Here is a 21,598-nt window from a genome sequence, read left to right on the forward strand (position 1 = left end):
CATTGTCTAGTTTTCACATGCATATGAGATACCTTGGCTTGCGATAGATAGGCACATCTTTATCTGCAAGGTGACATTTTTGCTCTTTTTCTTTAAAGTTTTTTTTTCTTTCTTTGCAGCATATTAGCTCAATGTAGTATGTATTTTGATTCCTTCACTGCAGCTTGCATGGGCCTTGCTTATGGATCCTGGACAACTTCAATATTTTCTCTTGCATTTATCAGGTCTTGTTTACTGGTCCAGCTGTAAGAACGCTTGTTTATGCCGCAGTGTGATCCACACTGATCTATCTCAGTAAGTGCTTCAGGTTCTCTTTACATTCTGTAGGCAAGCTTGTATCTGTTTCATGTGCATGTCACAGGCTGTTTGAGCCTTCTTCCAATCCTGATTGTCATGTTCTTCTTCATATACTCTAGCTTAAGAGAAATAGTACTTGGGGTTTTGGGCTGATAATTCAATGAAAATATGAAGTAGAAAGAATTGTCTTCCTAATGTTTGTAAATACCTAATATTTGTAAATAACATTTAAAACACTTTTTAAAAATCAAATTCTGTTTTCTCTAATGAAAGATCCCTAAAGTAATGCCAATTCTTTCATACACGTTCAACTCAATGGGAAAGTGGAGGATGGGGAGGGATGAAAAAAGAAGCCAGACAGTGCACCTGAACTTCAAGGTAGATGGAAAACATTGAAAAACAGCAATCTATAGGAAGGCCTGCAAGAATAAAGGACAATACGCCACAAGAACAAACCCACTCCCAATGACTCACAATGACCCCAGAAGACAGGACATTTCCAAGGCTGGCCTTTCTTCCAAAGGATAATATGACAAAGAGTATATGGCTTTCTGCCTTAAAACAAAACAAAATCAAAACATACCATAGTATAATTGTGAGCCACTTTATGCAAATCTGTGCAACCTTGTGCATCAGCAAAAGATCGAATCCCAAGGCAGTTGGATGGGTGAAGCTGTTTCATTAAAAACTTACAGCATGCTTCTACAACTTGGGAAAGCTGAAGAAGGCAAGCTGTGGATAGCAGGCACTCAATATTGTCTTCTTTTAATTCAAGGCGGCCTGAAGAATAAAAAGAAATGTCATTAGCTGGATAATTATAACGGCCTTAGCTTACAAAATAACAGGTGCTACCAGCAGTGTTTCTAAGATCCCGTTACACGCGTTCCAGGTCCAGATGGTTACAGACATTTAAAAAAGAACAAAATGTACTAACTGTGAAAGGGGGGGCAGGGATCAGTAGCTCATCACAACTTCTATTAAAATAAAAAGTAGCTTATCAGAATGTTTAAATGATACAATAATTAGTCACTTAAGTCTACTATACATAACTTCCAAGATTTAAATGAAGCCATTTTAAAACATTGTTGTTATCTAATTATTATGTTAACATTTTAAAATGCCACTCAAACATTTAATTATTATAACCAATGACAAAACTTTAATACCTGTGCAGGTATCACCAAGAGTAAGGATTATAATAGATAAATTAACTGTTAGCCATAGCATGCAATATTCATTGCAGAAATCTCAACTTTAACAATAGAACATAAATCTGAAAGGGTTACAAATTTATGTTTACAGACTTAGTACCTGTGTATGCATACTGAATCAAGGACCATAGTGAATTTGGTTCTACACCTTCCATTTTTATTTCTTCTTGTCTCGCTTCTCTGACATCATTAGTAAACATGGCAGCAAAATAGTCTGACACAGAGGAGAGCACCAATCTGAGAACACATTAGGAGGAGGAAAAAAATCTCTCAATGACCACATTCAAGTTAATGTTCATTAATAAAAACTGTCTTTAAAAAAACATGTTACCTGTAGAAAATGCATGATACCAGGAAATGCTGTTTAAGTATGACAAATTGCCTTAAGCTCTATTTCCTTCCTTGGAATAATAAATTACCATCACAGAAACTTTTCTGCTGAGGTAAATTATTTACCCACACTACTCAACTATCACTCTCTAAACGCCAGAAAAAAAGTTACAAGCATACAGCATTAAATCAACTCTACAAAGGGGAAAATAACACAAAGGTTTTTTTCTGCTTATAGTTATTTTTTAACCTAAATTATTTCTTTTAAGTTTAATCACAGAAGTAGGTAATATATGGGAGACATGTGAGAATGACTTTAGCAGATTAATACTTTAAATTTAATGGTTACTTTATATTATTAGATATCACATTTTATTTTTGTTAAAAACTTTATTACAGAAGTGCTGTAAAAGTCCCGTATATACTCGTGTATAGGCCGAGTCTTTCAGCACCAAAAATGTGCTGAAAAACTGGGGTTCGGCTTATACACGGGTCAGTGGTACCCCAGCGAGCACCTGTTGTTATCTCGCGGGTGATTGCTGTTTCTCCGCTGACACTGCAGGGCTTTGGATGTTTGTTTACTCACATCTAACCAATCAGAGCCGTCCTATGACATGTATCTTTGAATAAGTCTTTTAAAGACCGTGTGCGAAGGATGGGGCATGAATGGATGTCATCTGGTCAAGTCTGACTAACAAAAGGAGGAAATCTCATGAAGCCTGACATAGAGTTAATAGCAAAGTGGGTTCGAGATGCATGGGAAGACATTCCAGAAGACATGGTGCGACATGCCTTCCAGAAATGTAGTATGAGTAATGCTATAGATGGCAGTGAAGGCTGCGCTTTGTATGAAAATGACAGTTGGTGGTTCTGCAGCTCATTGCATAACTAGCAACAGATGTTGATGACTTGATTCCAGTTATCCTGGAGGGGAGAATGTGGATGTGTAGCCGCAGGACTTCACTCTTAGTTCTAACTTTTTAACCTTTTCATCTTTTAATCTGCAGCTCCTTTTATATCTCAAATTACAATTTGGAAATGCCAAATATTTCTGTAGACTCCTTTATGTAAGCTATATTTGAAGCATTCTTTCAAATCTTTGCCCCCGACACTGCAGTACCAAGACCACGAGACACAGCAGAGAAGCAGCACTGAGACCATGTGGCAGAGCAGAGAAGTAGCACTGAGACTGTGTGGCAGAGCAGTGGGCTTTCTGGCCCACAGAACAAGGCAGGGGTCAAGGGACCATGTGGGTGAGGAGCCGAGGGCCGGAGAGCGATGCCTGCCAGCACGATTGACAGGGGGCAGTAAAAACAGACGAACTGTATCCTTAGCATTTTGTAAGCTGTTAGTGTCCCTAATAAATCCCACAATCTGAGTATTTCAGTGAGTCCTGTGTGGCCATTGTAATGAATGATCAAACCCAGCTGAGAAGTAGAGTGCTTTGGGAGTGATTCTGGCTGGTGTCAGAACAAGGATCGTGGTACGTCTCACCTCTTCCTTGTGCCCGTCAGCCGTGGGTGATGTGAAGGTGGATTCTCCTCTCTACTGAAGTCAGATATGTCCTCTGTGCCATTTGCTTCAATGACTCTTTGGGGTTCATTTAATATGCAAAATTTCATATGACCATTTTCTTTGTTTACAGAAATTGCCCGTGATTAAATATTCAATCAAAATAATTCACTAGAATGTGTTGCCTCAACATAGCGAGCTACCAGACTGCCAAGGAAATACATCACACATATAGAAACTTAGAAATCAAAGCAATTACCTATGAGCTGGAATTCTGCGATCACCAGCGACCAGAATTACATCACACAGCTGCTTATGTCGCAGGTAGTTTTCCATCTTTTTGAATGTCTGCTCAGCATGATTAAGGGCCTGGAAAAATTCATCTGATGAACAAGGCTCCATAGTATGGCAGGATGATAATGTCTGGCTACTATTAGAAGTCCTGAAAAAAAAGTGGAAACACATCTTTTAAAATAGGACTGACATTAAAAAGGATGCTTGTTATCAAGGCCCTTTAAATACATGCAATAGAAGCAATCAACATTAATGTCTAAGCATTCATATTTTTGTCTTTTCCAGTGAGTGATGGCTAAAGTGTGCCTTGTGAACACTGTGAGTCAATGTGGCCTCTAGCTGCTAATTAACAGCTACCTTATCTTATTTGAGGTCTCTCATCTAGTCAACACCTTATCTTTGCTGAAAAAAAGCCAGCCTATAATCATGTTGATAGCCCTATCTTCTAATATTATATTTAAGGGCAGAAGAGATTGTTCTAGCCTTTCAAGGTAGGAAGCAGAGTAAGCGATTTTGGAAATGTAAATCCAAACCATCCTTTACTTAAAAAGTGGTTTATGATAAAGAATTCGTTTATAGAGTAATTGTTTGAATATAAACATTTGGTCATAAAACATATAAAATATTTGATTCTCTAACCAATCTTCAAAAGCCGAGCTAACCTACAATTAATATCACAGGCTAAAGCAATACAATGGCCTGATAAAGGAGTCTACAGAAATATTTGGCATTTCCAAATTACAATTTGAGGTGTAAAAGGAGCTGCGGATTAAAAGATGAAAAGGTTAAAAAGTTAGAACTAAGAGTGAAGTCCTGCGGCTACACATCCACATTCTCCCCTCCAGGATAACTGGAATCAAGTCATCAACATCTGTTGCCTAGTTATGCAATCAGCTGCAGAACCACCAACTGTGCAATAACCTGGCTCTCATTTCTCATCAGATTTACTGGTAGGAATATTAGGAATCTGACAAATGCTTTCTTAAATCAATCCTCACTAGACCTTAGAGCATTAGAAAAACTGTCTTATCAAAACAAGAAAAAGGAAAGTTGCCAGGTCTGTAATTATAAAGCAACTAACGTGAAGTCAAGGGAGATTAAATGTCTAGCCAAGATTGCCAAGAAGGAATGACTGGCATTTGCGATTTATTCATGACATGGCGGTGGTAGAAACTGTTGTGTTCATCTTCTTCTTCTGGTAATAGGGCTGCAAGTTCAGCAGTTTGAACCCGACAGCCACTCTGTGGGAGAAAGATGAGGCAATCTCTTCCTATAAATATTTACAGCATCACAAACCCAAAGAGGCAGTTCTACTCTGTCCCCTAAGGTCGCTAACCAATGACAGTTGGTTTTTGTAATGTAGCTAGACTACAATCCTAGCTTCTTCTGCAGACAAGGATAATCTTAGAATGAAAACAAACTCTAGGTGAAGTGGCTAAAAGCCCATAAGCCTTTCCCTAAGCACTGATTGGATGGAGAGGAATGAGGATTTTGAAGAAGGAAGCCCTAGTTCTATCTGTGAAAGGTCATTCAAGCAAGAAGACCATCTAGACAATACACACCAGAAAGCTTATGATGAACTAGGGTTTCCCTGTTTCAGAAGTGAGCATTACCTTCACTCAGAAACAGTCCTCCTTCTTTCCTCCCAGGAGCCCTGGTGGTGCAATGGGCCAGACGTTGTGCTGCTAACTGCAAGGTCAGCTGTTCCAATGAGTCGGAATGGACTCAATGGCAGTTGATGTGGTTAGAGCTTGATGTCTTCCCAGTTGAACATGTTTTTAGGACTATACAAATATGTACACTAAAAAAAATGACCTCTGAGGATAATTGCCAATAATGACAGTAGAGGCAAAATGTATATGATCTAGAAGAAGTATGTGGTTCACTGAAAATATTATCAAAGTAATGACGTATTTAGGATCCTTACTCTAAGAACTACACACAATAATATATAATTATGTTATTTACATAAACAAATGAAAATTAGATACTATTTTTAAATCTAGGAGAAAGCATAGTATAAGCAAAAGCAAATAATGGTGGGTAGTTACATAATCTGTCAACTTGCATAGGGGTGGAGTCTAGCTATCAATCAGGTCATAGTCAATGAGGCCTCTGTGTGGGCATGACTTTCTCCTGAGGATTCTGGGAACTCCTATGTTTCTCCCTGGAGGTGGGACACACACTCTCCCGTGAGACCTTGCTGATGACAAGACACATGGAGCTACGCTAGAGCTCTGAAGCTGGAGGAGACACACGGAGATTCACACCAGCGCTGAGATGCTCACACCACCATTGGATCCACAAGACTTTTCCACCACTGACCTGTGATCTTCATGCATTTGGCGTCATTGCAAGTGTCTCATGAGTCTGAAGAGGACTTTATAGATTGGTATGGGACATATAGGCTAATATTGAACCTCCGAACTTGAACTGGACTGGGCTGGGATGTTTTTTCTCAATATTCAATTGCTCTTGTATATAAAACTCTTTCTTATACATGAATATCATAAATTTATTTCTCTAGTCAACCCAGACTAACACAGTGGGTTTGATTAAAAACAATTTAGAGATTTAAAACATTTTTCAATAAAGCTAACTTTACATCATTGTGAAATTGCTAACAATTAAGAGTATCAGTGATCTAAGAATAGGAGAAAATCAGACTGTTTTATTTTCATAGTTACACATATTATTTCAAGAACAAGATGAGGTAAACAAACCTTATCCTTGTAAAGGTAAAAGAGCACATTTCTTAGGTTAATATGGCTTCTATCACATTATTGATACTTCATATTAATTTTTCATAGTGACTCCAAGGTGAGCTATTTGAATGTTCTTTTGTGTGATGAGCTAGCATCACCCAATGAAACAGAACTTTCTAATAGCGGCATCAGTAAGTTTTTGAATGTTGAGAAAAAACAGCTTCACATTACTGTTTCATTAAGTATTCTACACTCTTGTAGCAATACTTTTTAATGTAAACTACATTTCTTGAAAGAGTTTAAATAAACTGGAATACTTCATGTCAACAAGCAAAATGGTAAAAGCATCAAAGTTGTTTAAATACATCCACAGTGACAAAAAGCCAACTTATGCTTCTAATATAACACTTCAAACTTCTGTATTTGTTTTCAAGGGCTTAACCGCCATCACAGGTTAAAGTGAACTTATTTCAATGTGACAATGAATTCGCTGAGATACTAGGTACAGCAACCACTTCCTGGCTCTAAATGCAGGATGAAAAAAAGTGCAGGCTCCTGCTTTGTAGCCTATTGAAGCAAAGCCATCCCTTCAGTGTGAAGGAGGAGCAGAGCTAGTCAGCGGACTTCAAAAGCTGCACAACTTTCTTTCACCTCTTTTGTGCTTTTGGGGGGAGGGTTTTGTACACACATTTTTAATAACTCAAGAATTCACTACACATCCATACAACCACAGAACCTAAGGCATTAAGACAATTATCTACAGCAACTCTCCCTCTGGAAGGGAACTGTACAAATCATTTGCTTCAACAACCATGCTTTGAAAATGAGGAAATTTGAGGCCAATAGGGCCGAAGTGAGCAGCCATGGACACACAAGCAATAGGTGACAAAAGTGGGATCAGGAGACACAGAGTGTTGTTCAAAACCAGCCACAGAGAGATGGGGATCCTTGCCTGCCTCTACCCTGAGGCAAAAAGGCTAACCATATGAAAGGTGGGTGAGGGTACAAGAAAAATGAGGAAGATTCAGCAGAAAGAAAAAAACAATGAAAAATCTGGGACAAAAGTCTGCTTGCTGTTCGGTGACTATCCTTCAGCTTGGTATGAGCGAGTGAGTCTTCAGTTTCCAAGGTGCAGAGACTACATTTCTTGGTCTCTGGCTAATCAAATGGTTCTTAATATTCTGGCTCTGCATAACTTAAAAAGTTACCACTTCCTTCATCAATTATGTGCTTTTATGTAGGAGAATGAACTGGAGAGATGTATCATTGGGATTTAAGAGCATTTACAAAGGTTCTAGTCCTAACTGTTCAATATGGTAGTTACTAGCCTCATGGAGCTATTTTAACATACTTTAAAAAATTTAAGCCCCGAAATAGTTCTTGAGTTTACTACATTTCAAGTGCTCAACAGCCCGATGGGGCTGTTATTGTTGTTAAGAGACACTGAGTCAGCTCCAACTCATAGCAACCACATGTGCAACAGTACAAAACACTACTTGCCCTACACCATCTTCTCAGTTGTTCTGCTTGAGCCTATTGTTGCAGCCTGTGTCAATCTCATCAGTGTTCTTTTTTGATGACCTTCATGATGTCTCTTATGATAATGTGTCCAAAGTATGTGAGACAGTCTTGCCATCCTCACCCCTAAGGAGCATTTTTGGTGTACTTTTGACAGATTTGTATTTCTTCTAGTTGTGCATGGTACTTTCAATAACCTGTATCAACACCATAATTCAAATGTATCGATTTTTCTATGGTCTTATTCATTGTCCAAATTTCACATGCACATGAAGCAATTAAAAATATGGCTGGGATCCATCCAGTACACTTTTAGTCCTCATAATGACATCTTTGCTTTTTAATACTTTATAGAGGTCTTTTGCAGCAGATTAAACCAACGCAATATGTCCTTTGGATTTCTTAATGGCTTCTTGTCTATCGATGTCTATCAATGTAAAATAAAGCACAAGTAAAGATCTTTCTGGTATTCTCCGCCTCAGTAAAGATTTATCCTTTGTTCCACATCATCTGCTATACCCAGCTTGAAATTCTAGCAGCTCCCTGTACATTTACTACTGCAACCATTTTAAAATTACCTTCAGCAAAATTCTACTTGCATGTGATATGAATATTGGTCAATAATTTCTGCCTTCCTTCGGGTCACTTTACTTTGGAATGAGTACAAATAGGATCACTTCCAGTTAGTTTACCAGGTATCTGTCCTACTAGTTACCTGGTATAAACTGCTGAATGCTTCCAGTTCTGCATCAATTTGTTGAGACACTGCAATTGGTATTCCATCAATTCCTGTAGCCTTGTTTTTCACTAATGCCTTTACTGCAGTTTGGTCTTCCTTCAGTACCATCAATTTTTAATCATATGCTACCTCCTGAAATAGTTGAATGACAACCAATTTTTTTTTTGGTATAGTGACTGTAGAATTTCGTATTTTCTTTTGATGGTGCCTGTATCATTCAATATTGCCCATAGAATCCTTCAATATTACAACTCATGGATTTAATTTTTTTTCTTCAGTTCTTTCAGCCTGAGGTATATTGTTCTTCTCTCTTGGGGTTTTCTAACTCCAAGGCTTTGTGTGTTTTATTATAATGTTTTAATGTCTTCATCAGCTGCCTGTGGAAATTTTCTGTTCAGCTTTTCTTTAATCATTTCTTCCATTAGCTTTAGCTATTCTACATTCCACAGCAAATTTCAGTCTTTCTGCCAACCTCTTTGCCTTTTTCTCCTTTTCCTGTCTTTTAAAGGACCTTTTACTTTTTTCATGCCTGATATCTTCCCACAACTTGTCTGATCTTTGTTAATTGGTACTCAATGCATCATATCTGTTCATAAGAAATCATTTAAAAATCATTTTAATTTTCTTCAGCCATATTTTCCAAATACTGTACTTCCTGTTTCCACCTTTTGCATTCCCACTACAAGTAATTATCACTGCACCTTGATTACAATTTCATACTGATGAAGGTGGTAGAGTTCTTCAATTTCTTCATCACTAGCTTGAGTGGCTGGTGCATAAATTTGAATAACAGTTTTATTAAATTAACTTCCTTGTAGGTGTACAGATATTCTATTACAGACAGCACTGTACTTTAAGACAGCTCTTGAAATGCTCTTTTTGATGATGAATGCAATGCCACTTCGCTTTGTCATTCCAGGTATAGAAAACAATACGACTGTTCAATCCAAAGTGACCAATACCAGTTCCTTTCAGCTCATTAATATGCCTAGGATGTCAATCTTTATGCATTCCATTTCATTTTGACAACTTACCCTTCCCTAAGACTCACACTTCATATATCCCATGTTCTGGTGTGTGCAGCTGCTGCTTCTCGCTCTAGTCAGGCCCCTCCAGTCAAGGTCCATGCACATACTGTGAGGAGGCAGCTCTTCTCGGGGGTATTGTGCAAGCCTCCGACTTGAGGGGCTTATCTTCCAGCCCTACGGCAGACAACGTTCCGCTCTTACTCCTAAGGTGGTCAGTGGCTCATTCCACAGAAGTAAATTGCCTATTCCTTCTCTCTAGTTTGTTCATAGTTTGGAAGCTCCATGAAATCTGTTCTCTCTGAGTGACCCTGCTCGCAGTACTTTAAATACTGGTGGGATAGCTTCCAGCATCACAGCACACACAGGCGACTACAGTACAATCAACTGGTAGCTGAGTGAGGGCTAGTGGCCACCACACTGGGATGCATAGACATGGAGCATTTCTATCGTTGCAAAAAGTTCTTCTGCACAGCGCTGCTAGTCCAGTCTGTCCAACACACTGTGTATTTCACTCTGCCACTCACTGTGTATTCCTCTGGACAAGGGAAGCCTCGTTTTCTTCAATAGCAAAGCACGGATAAAGTAGCACATAGTACTTTCTTTCAAAGGATTCCCTTAGTAAAGATTATTAAATAATGGATACTTTCATACAAACAAAGAAAGAATAAGCCAAACCACACTATCACTGAGTAAATGCCAACTCACAGTGACCCTATATCAGCGGTTCTCATCCTTCCTAATGCTGCGACCCTTTAATACAGTTCCTCATGTTGTGGTGACCCCGTATGTGAGCATATCTGCATGTGGACGGACCCGCCTGGAGACGAATAGAGGAGTGGTGTCTTGGTTCCTAAGATAATTGGAAATATGGTCTTCGGCAACCCTTTTAAAAAGGTCGTTTGACCCCCAAAAGGGTTGCAACCCACAGATTGAGAACCACTGCCCTATCTGAAGTTTCCAAGATGGTAAATCTCTAGGGGAGCAGATAGCCACATCTTTCTCCCAGTGAGGGGCTAGTAGATTTGAACTACCAACTTTGCGATCAGTGCCTAACACACAGTACTACCCGCAAACCAGAGTAAGTGTACCATCAAGGAAAACTACTGTTTGTAGAATCTTGTTTTTCACAGGGCAATGGGATTTTAATCTATTTTTTGTCTTTATGTATTGTTTTTTGTTTATTCATTTGGTTGGCTGGCTGATTGTCTTTTTAAAAGATGAAATGCAACATTCTCAGTTTGTACAACTAAACATCATACTTTCTCTTTTAAAAGACCTTTGGTAAATCCAGCAGACATCCTAATCCATAATACAAATGTCTGGAAATAGTCTATTTCTGGAGGGTTTAAAATATATTTCCTTGTGATTTCTATTTGTTGTTTTATATGATAACAGAAGAAACATGCCCAACACCTCTACCTATTTTTATTTATATGCGGCTCAGATGGTAAATCATATTTGAAGGAATTGCATGAGCTAATCCAAATCTTCTTTTATATTACTTTCACTGCAATGAGTGCGTGTATGATATGTGGATTAAATGCCATTAAAACTGTTTTTAAAAAGTGCAGAGGGTTAGGTGTTGGGCTGCAAAGTCAAGGTCACTGGTTCAAATCTACCAGCCAGGGAAGAAAGGTGAGGCTATCTGCCCCCTAAGGATCTGCTGTCTTGGAAACCCTTTATGGGGTTACCATGTGTCAGAGTCAACTTGATGGCAGTGGGTGTTTGGGTTTCACTATAATTAAGTAGGCATTGCTGAATATGCCCATGATACAGAAAAAAATCATTTCCTAGATTATGTTTCTATGTCATAGGCAATAAACCACAGGTAAGATAAATGTCTAAAGATAGGAAAGAGTCAATTATTAAACGGAGTCAAGTCCCCACCTATTTACAGAGCAACTCCTAAGGCGCAGCACTGCTCAGTTGTTAGAAACTACAGGGGGCAAAGAAATGATTCTACCGTGCAGGGATTTGAAGCTTGAAGAATCCGATTTCATAAACTAGAAAAAAATGGAAGAGCCAACACAAAACAGCACTGCAAATCTTTGAAATTCCTCAGCTAATACACACACGTGCGTGCACACGCACACATGCACCAGTGTAACTTTTTCATTATAAATGCCTCAGATGTTTTCACTTTCATCACCAGAAGTTGTATTAGGCTTTTGTAACAAAGTAATTTTTCAAAAGAAAATTTTAAACTCACTTCACAAAAATTACATTATAAACAATGATGAGTAGGAAGCCAAGAGCTGCCTGAAACACTGAATAGCCTATTTGGCTCAACTCCCAAGGTAAGTGATTTACTCCTTGCCACCTGCCGCTTTGCTTGTGGCGTTCAGAATTCATGTCTTAGCAGTATGGTAAATTACTGTGCCATGAATCCTTGGGCATCTTTTACAAATATTTAAAACTATAAATGTAACATAAAAATAGAAATTGCTTAGTATAGGCTGGTAGTCTCTAAATCTTTTGATGAATACTCTCTTCGGTGTCCTTTTAAGTACATGTCCAAATACATGGATGTTTACTGATGTATAAAAGATATATAAGTACTACTGTACAAATGCTATTTGTATTAGAAAACTTGGACAAAAGTAGAGAACACAATAAAGTATAAACAGAGGTGCAACACCCAATGGATCATCTTAGGCACGCCCCAACTAGAGGTCAGTCGTTACTAGACTATAGACAGGGAGAGATCTGTGTGGACTAGTTTTTGGAAATGTAGCTTGGAGCAGGTAAGGTTTGCAATCTACGTTGGTGTTTCGATAGGCAAGGAAGAGGAGGAAGAAGGAGCTTGGGGTAGAGGTGGGATACGGAGAGGACAAGGCAGCTGGATAAAGAGGAATGACAAGAGCCAAGGAAAAAGAATATCTTTACCCTGGTCCTCCTCTAGACCAGTATTTTTTGGTTTGGAAATGTATGTTTTCCCCTCTGGTAGTGAGGGCAGAATATCTAAGGTGAAGCAAGTTAGATGTTGTTTATTAAGAGCCATGCTTTCTTACAGAGTAGTACGTGGCAATACGGACGTTAATGGCACTCTCATACAATGCTAGTAAGAATGAAATAGATGTAATGTTCCTGAAAAGCCTCTGAGAATACAAATCAAAAATCCTAAAAATATGTATGCCCCGAGGACTTTATTCAGAGGAAACCTCATCTCTTTGCACAGAGCTTTAGCTAAAGGGAGGGTTTAATCACAGGATGGTTGTACAAGAAAAAAAAGCGAGAAACAAAAACAAACAAACAAAATAAAACCAAACCCAAAAAATATCCAAAACGGATTAAATAAACAAAGACACATCCATCTATGGGAGCATGATATAGCCGTTTAATAATATAGAGGTGGGAATTTAATAACAAGGAAACCTGTTTTCGTGGACATTTTGTTTTTGTCTTTTTTATAGAAAAGAACCCTTCTTTACCTTCTGGGAGACCACACATTGTCCACACAGTGCATGTGGTTTGGGCAGAATGGCCTAAGGGGAGTAAGGGGCTGAGCCCTGGCCAGTAAGAGTGCCACATGATCCAAACAAGGCCAACCAGAGCCCACGGGAAGATGTTTTTGGAAAAAGTAATGCTTCTTCTACTGGGGTTGTTAGGTGATGGAATGCAAACATTAACAGCTGCTCGTGGCTTTTTCGCTACTGTACTGAAGTTGTGCCTGAGATAATGTCATTGCAAAAGAAATCAGAATCTAAAAAGAGAAAATTGATTTTGGTGTTATATGAGTACCCAGCTCTAGCTATGTCTAGTTAGGCTGCCTTCCCAGGGCTTCTTACTGACATAAATGAAGACATTTCTAATTTTTGTTAGTTAGTTTTAGTTAGGTTTTGGCAATTACAACCACACTCTCAAGTTAAATGGCAAAATTATTTGGCTCTGTGTATGTGAATGTACAGGGGTTTCAAAAAATTGGTGGAAAATGGAACTAAAACATTATGGATTTTTCCCACTTACAACCTCTTGTATATGTGGGGTATGTGTGTTTCATTGTTTTATGCTTAAATATATCTAATTCTGAAAACTTCAAACCTTGTCATACAGTTCCAAATGGAACAACTATAGAATAGTGAGGTTGGGAGCAGCAGGCAGCATATAGACAGGTTCTTCTGCCCTGAAAAGGTCCGTTGTGCCCTTGTAGTACCTGTCTTTTCCCCCACGCTGGTTCTCCAGGTGTCCCAGAAATTCTAGGAACTAATACGTTTGAAATAAATCCCTATTCTGTTTAAATCTGCCAGTCAACTTCAGCTTCTTAAAACCAAGAATGCTTACTGGCACGGTATACAAACCACCCTCAAAATAGTAACTATCAATAATTTGAGGAGTGTCTCGTAAATATTCTCTGTGCATTACAAGATATTTTACACATGCACTGTTTATCTGAGGAGAGGTCCTATATCTTTTGCTACAGAATGCACTATAGTTTATCCTTCCTAGATACAAGAAAATCATAGTTAAACTTCTTTGCCATCCCTGACAGTTTTTTCCTATGGAAATGAAGAGGATTTTAATTTCAATCTGTGCCAGAGTGACAGTGTAAAGAAAGCTCAGGAAAACAAAAAACAAAACAAAAAAGACAGTCCTTGCAGGAAGGTGACATTATGAAGTTAACCTTGCTGGAAGAGGAAGAGGCCTTAATTGCCTTCAAGATGAATGGAAGGGTGGTAAACCAACTGCCCAACGAATAGAAAAGGTCAAGCTATCTGGAGTTTATCAGAGAGTGGTACAGTCATCAGTCAGATGGGTCTGGAGACTGTACCTATATCCCAGCCAGGCTTGGCAGCCTCCAGAACCAGGATAAGAGAATTAAACGGGCTGTTCTGAATAAATAATGGCTGGTGTGAGGTGCCACCAAGTTCATCCTAACTTCCTTGATATGCAGCAGACCCAACATAAGAGAAGGAAACCCTGCCTGGTCTGAGCTCGCCTCACAACTGAGCCTATCATTGCAGCCATTTTTCAATCCATCTCACTGATGGTCTTCCTTGTTGTCCATATTAGTTCAAGATGAAACCTGCAATTGAAAGAATCTCAACTCACAGCCATCCAGTGGATTCTAACTCACTGAGACCCTATAGCAACCCTAGCCCTTCTTATTCATATGTAGGTACTAGACTGTTGTGATAAGAGCATGAAATCCAGATCTTAAGTGTTTGGATCCAAAATATTGTGATTTTCAATTGTCAAAGCTAAAAAACAGAGATAAGACATGTTGATGATATAGACTTTGATACGATGTGATTAAAATAGCAATTTACTTCTCTGATCTTCTTCTCAAAGCCCAGACTAAGCATGAGAAAAACTTCAAACACCTGACCAGTAGTACCCAAATTGTCAAATTCACAAACAAACAAGAGGAGGAACATTTGAGAAACTGAAAGAGGAAGCTAAGGAAACACACTGACGAAAGGTGACGGGGTCAGAGGGCAGGAAAACAGCATCAGGCGGAAACTTAGGAAATCCAACTAAACCATGGGAGTTAGTCCACTGTACTGTCCCAATACTGGTTCATTAGTTATAATAACTATACTATGTTAACCTAAGATGCTAACAATCGGAGACACTTCATGTGAGGGATACAGGCACTCTACTATCTTTTCAATTGTTCTAAAATTTTTTAACTGTCCTAAGAAATAAATTTTTTTAAATACATTTTTAAAAACCTTCTAACCTCGAGCCAACTACATAGCCTTTCTGTGGCTCATTTACCTCACCTGTACATTTGAGTGATAATAGCAACTTAGTGCAATTTTTGTATATGTGAAGACTAAATTAGTTCTTAGAATAATGCCTGACAGAAGTACACAAATAAGTAAAGTACACAAATAAATATTAGCTATTATTATTCTGCTATTATTACCAGCTATTAAATATTCTGAATATTTGTAAAGTTCAGTAATATTTTATGTAAATTAAGATATTAGAAGTAATTTAATATATAAAATACTAACATGAAACTTTATATAGAAATTTTGAAATAATGAAATCCTAAAATGAAAAATTAAACTCACTGCCATCAACTTGATTCTGACTTGTCAAGAGTGACAATTTCAAAGCTGGTCAGGTGAAGGGTAGCGCATTTATACTATTGGCACCAGGTGGGCCCTAACATATACATCCTGAGCTAAGGTTTTTAGTAACTCAGCACTCATACAAAAGATAACTACTTGGTTACTTAGGGTATAAAATTCCTCATGGGGGTAATAAAACAAACTTTACATTTGAATACCAAAATGATTTGGATGACTCCTATGGAGATAAGATGGCTAGGTTACCAAAGTTAAAAGATGAAAAACTTTTCTCTCATATGAGTAGGTAGGGGCAGAAATTACCAGAAGTTTAAGGCTCAAGCATATGTTTCCTCTAGCTCAGGGGGGCTGGCAAACTCTTGAGATAGTAGAGTCTATCTTACCCTTCATAACAATTTAAAAATCATTCAAGAGCCATAAATATATTTTTACAAACAAATGAAATCACCATTATCTGAATGATATCCTTTAAATTAAAAAAAATGAGACCAGGATAGTTTTATTTTCATTTTAAATTTTGTATCAGAGAAACATGTACATACTGAAAGAGCCAGTTTGCTGGTCCCTGCTCTAGCTGGGTGACTAGTGGTTCGAACTGCTGTTCTTGCAGTTAGTAGCTCAGTGCATAATCCACTATGCCACTAGTGCCCCTCTAGCTAGACTACAACTGATGAAACATGTTTTACCAACACATGATGTCTTTTAGAGCCAATGGAACGCTGTGCAGATATATCATGGGTGTTATTATTCTGAGTATGCAAAACCACTCTGCTGACTTTCCCTTTTGTAACGCCACAAAATTCCAGTCTTTGTGAGATCTCTGGAAATATTGTGATTGCTTAAAATTTTAATACCTCAGGATATCATTTTTTCCATTATGCATTTCCTATTTTAAGATATCAAACTAGAATATATTAAATAACATGCTTATATATTTTTTTATTATTTGCAAATACATAAGAAAGCAAACTGTTTCCAAGTTATATACAAAATTTGATAAATGTCCATGTAACTTCTTTTGACATTAACAGTGATAAGCTTTGATTTGTTTACAATAGGAGGGCAACTGCCAAGAGACTGCTCACTTAATCAAAATGCTGAGGGCAAACGGATGCATCCAATGGCAGAGATCAAAGATTTGGCAGGGAGCCAGAGATTTAAATGAAGATGTGAGAATTAGATATATTTAATCTCAAAAAATAAAAAAAGAACATATACAAAAGTGACATTTCTAAAATCCAGAATGTCTGCTTTTCTTTTTACGTAAGATGTTAAGACCAAATTTCAAACTTTGACACTGAGAATATTAAATTGCCTTGACATATTTCCTATAACTAAGAGGCACAGTAGTTCTACCTATGGTTATGCCGCTAGCCAGTACAAAACCATAGCCTCTCCGAAGAGAAAGGCTTTTTACTCCCTTAAAGAATGACAGTTCTGAAGCCCACAGGGGCAGTTCTACCCTGTCCCATATGGTTGCCATGTGTCCAAATTGAGTCGATGACAATGTGTTTGGTTTTGAGTATGGAATAAGGAAGTGTCCATTTTATATTGTTAAAGAATGCACTGAATTGTCAGTTAAAACGAAAATAAGTTTTCATAACTATCTCACTAAGATGACATTTTAGCCGATACTAACGAGTAAACTAATTTACTTTCAGTAGTACAGTGGGCAAGTGCTCAGTCGCTAATGGAAAGGTCGGTGGTTGAACCCTGCCAGCTGCTCCGAGGGAGACAGATGTGCAGCGGCCGTCGGTTTCAGTAAAGATGAAGTCCTAAGAAATCTATGGGACTATTCTACTTCATCTTCTAGGCTCGCTAGGAGTGGGAATTGAGACTTGGGTTTTAATCATAAGCCAAGCAAGCTACCTTTGTTGTAAAGAGATAAATGATGATGACCAAGAGCTCTAATATCATACCTATATATAAATTTTACATCACACGTGTGTAGTTGCTCCAAGTGGGAAGTCCATGTTAAGACTGTCACAACCTCTGCTGAGAAATGTGTTCTAATTTTAGTAAAGAACGTTAAAATACTCTGAATACATTGCATTTTCAAGGAAATACAATTTCAAGTGGTTTTTCAAATGGAAACGTTTGGTGTCTCATAAAAGGGTAATTCACAAACCTTTTACTTTATTCTCTTTATGCAAAAAGTATCCTATAAATAACGTACAAAACAACAAAACCTCATTAACTCAACTCATCTGCCAGTTAAAATTATTGATTTCTATCCCAAGAATATAAAATCATGAGTAATTTTTACAAAATTTAGTTAACTGTTTCATCAGTTGTAGTCTAGCTAAAGGGGCACTAGTGGCATAGTGGATTATGCACTGAGCTACTAACTGCAAGAACAGCAGTTCGAACCACCAGTCACCCAGCTAGAGCAGGGACCAGCAAACTGGCTCTTTCAGTATGTACATGTTTCTCTGATACAAAATTTAAAATGAAAATAAAACTATCCTGGTCTCATTTTTTTAAAAGGATAAATTAAATCTATCTATGTAAAGATATTCTCCTCCCTCTCTTACACAAATGATTACAGATGTTATCATTTAACATGGACTCATTTTATCCCCATTCCCTATAATGCCTAAATCAATAACACACAACTGACAAACTATAAGGGTTACCAAACCCTGTAAAATTTAAAAAGAATCCAGTAGTGGAGCTAGATAAATTACTCATACCTTGTAATATTTAGAAATACCTATTTTCAAGGGAAGATGAATCAGAAAGCTGACTGTCCAGCTGTACCTTGTTACATAATGAGTTACAGTTTAAGCTAATAAAACCCATTTCAAAGATAAAGTCAGATTCCAGGGATAAAGTCATTATGAAATTATCAATTTTTTTTTTCCTCTTCAGTCTCCTCTAACTCATTTCCCTTCTTGTTGACCTCTGGATGGGCTCCTTTCACCCTCTGCTCACATCTAGACACTTTACGTTCCTTTAAACACTCCTGAAGGAATGTCCTTCAGCTGCCCAAAGAGCACAAATCTCAGTGATAATGAGAGTAACATGGATTAGTAGCTCTCATCTCAGAAAGAGACATGCTACTGTATGTATTCTCTGTATTAGAGCGGAGAGCTGCAACAGAGACAGGACAAAGAAAATAACCATGAAAAAATATTATTGATAATGACAATAAAGAGATACTGACAACTACAATGTGTACCTTCCTGTAAAACCTTTAATTTTCATTAAAATTAAAAGAGAACTTTGTAATCTTTGGCAAATTAAAATACCACGAAATTATGTACTATAGAATTATCTTCTGTAGTTTTGCTAGGACTATAGAAGGTAAAAAGAATTAGACAAACCTGAGGCAATGATGCATAAAATTGAAACTATAAATTATCACCAAAGGAAAGCCATTCCTATATTTGGAACACGCGGCATTTCAAAATGAATGCTATCTGTTGTCTTTATAATTTTATATGATTAATATTCCATCAGCTTAAAAAATCCTAGCAAAAGTACCACATGTTAGACCAAGATATTGTAAGTGCATGTAGGTATATGTATGTAAATATAATTGGAGATGTAAGATAATAAGTACTAAATTATTTTAAACATTATAGTTATAGAGAACTACCCCCCACCCCACCCCGCCCCCAATCCCATTTCTAGCCATAATAAAATAATCAACCTGCATGAACTGGAATCAGATTCATTTTCTTCTTCACTAGTGCCATCCTCCACTTCTGGTCTATCCAGCCAGTGTGCACCGCCACAATCTTCTGATGTAAACTCAAATGCAGGGACTTCTGAGGTGGATGCCATTGGCCAAGAAGGTGAATTCTGAAAATCCAGTTGGCTGGACCTTTGGTAACCAATTGAAGCCAGAGGCAATTGTAGGCTACATGGATCTAAAAACTTTCTCCCTCCGTTTGCTCCAGTCTGTCCTCGATGCCAAAATTCTCCCTGCTGGCTGTCAACTGCAGAATTAGGAGATGATGCTTGATGGCCAAACCACCTCCATCTGATTTTCAAAATCTGCTTCACATCAAACTCTTTACGAGAACCAGACATCCTCAGAGAAACCGAGTGATCGTCTAGGCAACGGGCAAAAGGCACTGCACACAGATTTGTGCATCCAACCAAGACAAGAGAAGTATATGCCCTGCTGTGCACAACAAACAGATTTAAAAGAAAATCAATCACATTCACATATATATCTACATTCACTTTATACCAATACATTACATTATAAAGAACAAAGGACAATGAATAAAGATGACACACAGTGGAACATTCCGTTCAATCAGAGCAAACTCTCATCCACCTATCCTGAAGCAGCCAGACCACTTTGCTTGCTCTGCCTTCCCACACTGACCAGTAGCTCCACAAACACTGACAGCATTCACTGAGGTCCTTTCAAATGCAGAACACCACCCCCTTTTCTTAAACCACAAATGAGGAGACAGAAAGCACTATCCCCAGCTCTACCTCCATCTCCACCGCTTACTACATTAACTCTTTTATTGCTGAAAGAAGGCATTCATTTCAGAATCTTTTTCTTTTGTACTTAAAAAGCACTTAAAAACAAAAATGTTGTACTTTTTACGTGATTGCCTAGAGGAGCATCATACAACAGTTTTTAAAAGCCTTCTCTGATGAGCCGAGTATGGTGATTTTCAAGCTGTGTACTCTGTGGAGGGAAGGGGAGGAGGAAGGACGACTCAAAGTGGGGGCTCCAGATTGGAGTGGATCTGATTCATAGTTAGATCTTGGATAAGACTTCATTTGAACCAAGACTAATAGGAAGATTACAGAGAAGAAAAAAAAAGTTTGAAAATGACAAAGAATCAAATTGTGACAGTATTTACGCTTTTTCAAAGGAAGAACCTTCAGAAGTCAATACCACTCTATAGTTATGACACGACTTTGAGTAGGAGAGTGTGGCTCAAGGTTGGCAGCAAGGACTAGGATGGGACAAGTATGGAGTCTCCAAGTGCCCACTTGGTGCCCTCTATTTTTAGCAAAATGTAACAATGATCTGAACGTGGTTACAGTGAAGGCAGATTGAGAAAGCGAATAAAAATCAAGCAAATATATATTTTTAAAATACTAAGTTATTGTGAGCAAGCACTCTACTAGGTACTGTGGGGAAGTAGGAAAATATGCAGCATGCTCTTGAAAGAGAATAAAGCCTGGTTAGTGAAACATAAATATATTGGTAAATTACATATCAAGAACAACACATTGTAACAACATTAAATGGTATATTAAGACACAATGTTACAATATTAAATCAGTGTTACCATATTAAAACATTGTAACATACAAATATAGAATTTTGAGTTTTCAAGGTACTTAACATATATCATAACAAATAATTTCACTCAAAAAGCAATGCCTAAATCAGACCATCAAAAAAAAGAAAAAAGTTGCTTCACTTAGAAAAACACAGTGAAGCATGTACTTTAACTTTACATAGCTCTTCAGAACAAAAATTATATAGAGGACAAAAAGAATAAGAGGCATGAAATTCCATGTACAATTTTGTGCTAAATACTGTGGTAGAAACCAAAAATACTTAGAAGACAAAAGGGCTATCAGGGTGATGATGTGGGCCATTTTCATTAGGGAGAAAGGGCTTCTAAGAATAGTAAGTTGTTGAGACAGAATGATAAAGGATTTTATAAAGTAAGAAAGATATTAATAAAAGCAGGCAGTGAGCAAATTAACAATGAAGGAGGGGGAAGCAGTAGTCTGATTAGCCAGCTAAGCATACCTAATTAATTTTAAGGAGTTCTAAGAGATAAAGTTGGATGGCTAGGGTGAGATAAAATGCCTAGAGCAGAGGTGTAAAGACTAGCAGACAATATTAAATGGGCTGTTGAAGGGCAATGTTTCAGAAAATTAATTTGGCAGCAGGATGCAGGATAAATTAGAAAATGAAAGGGCATCTCCCCCT

The 21,598-nt window shown here is 37.8% G+C and overlaps 1 protein-coding gene across 3 annotated transcripts in view; it reads right to left on the reverse strand.

The window, feature by feature from the left end:
- The window catches only part of KLHL5 (kelch like family member 5), an 87,834-nt gene that overhangs the window by 41,788 nt on the left and 24,448 nt on the right, over window positions 1–21,598 (reverse strand). Inside the window, exons 2-5 of one of the 3 annotated variants that reach the window (XM_075544431.1) lie at window positions 19,328–19,804; window positions 3,610–3,792; window positions 1,609–1,745; window positions 881–1,077 (exon numbers count right to left, since the gene is read on the reverse strand). In XM_075544431.1, coding sequence (XP_075400546.1) covers window positions 881–1,077; window positions 1,609–1,745; window positions 3,610–3,792; window positions 19,328–19,710 — 900 coding nt within the window. In that variant the 5' untranslated portion in view covers window positions 19,711–19,804. The remainder of the gene's footprint in view (window positions 1–880; window positions 1,078–1,608; window positions 1,746–3,609; window positions 3,793–19,327; window positions 19,805–21,598) is intronic. The other 2 variants (XM_075544430.1, XM_075544432.1) reach the window with 2 other exon arrangements.

This window comes from Tenrec ecaudatus, chromosome 3 (genome assembly GCF_050624435.1).
Source record: "Tenrec ecaudatus isolate mTenEca1 chromosome 3, mTenEca1.hap1, whole genome shotgun sequence".
Lineage (NCBI taxonomy): Eukaryota > Metazoa > Chordata > Mammalia > Afrosoricida > Tenrecidae > Tenrec > Tenrec ecaudatus.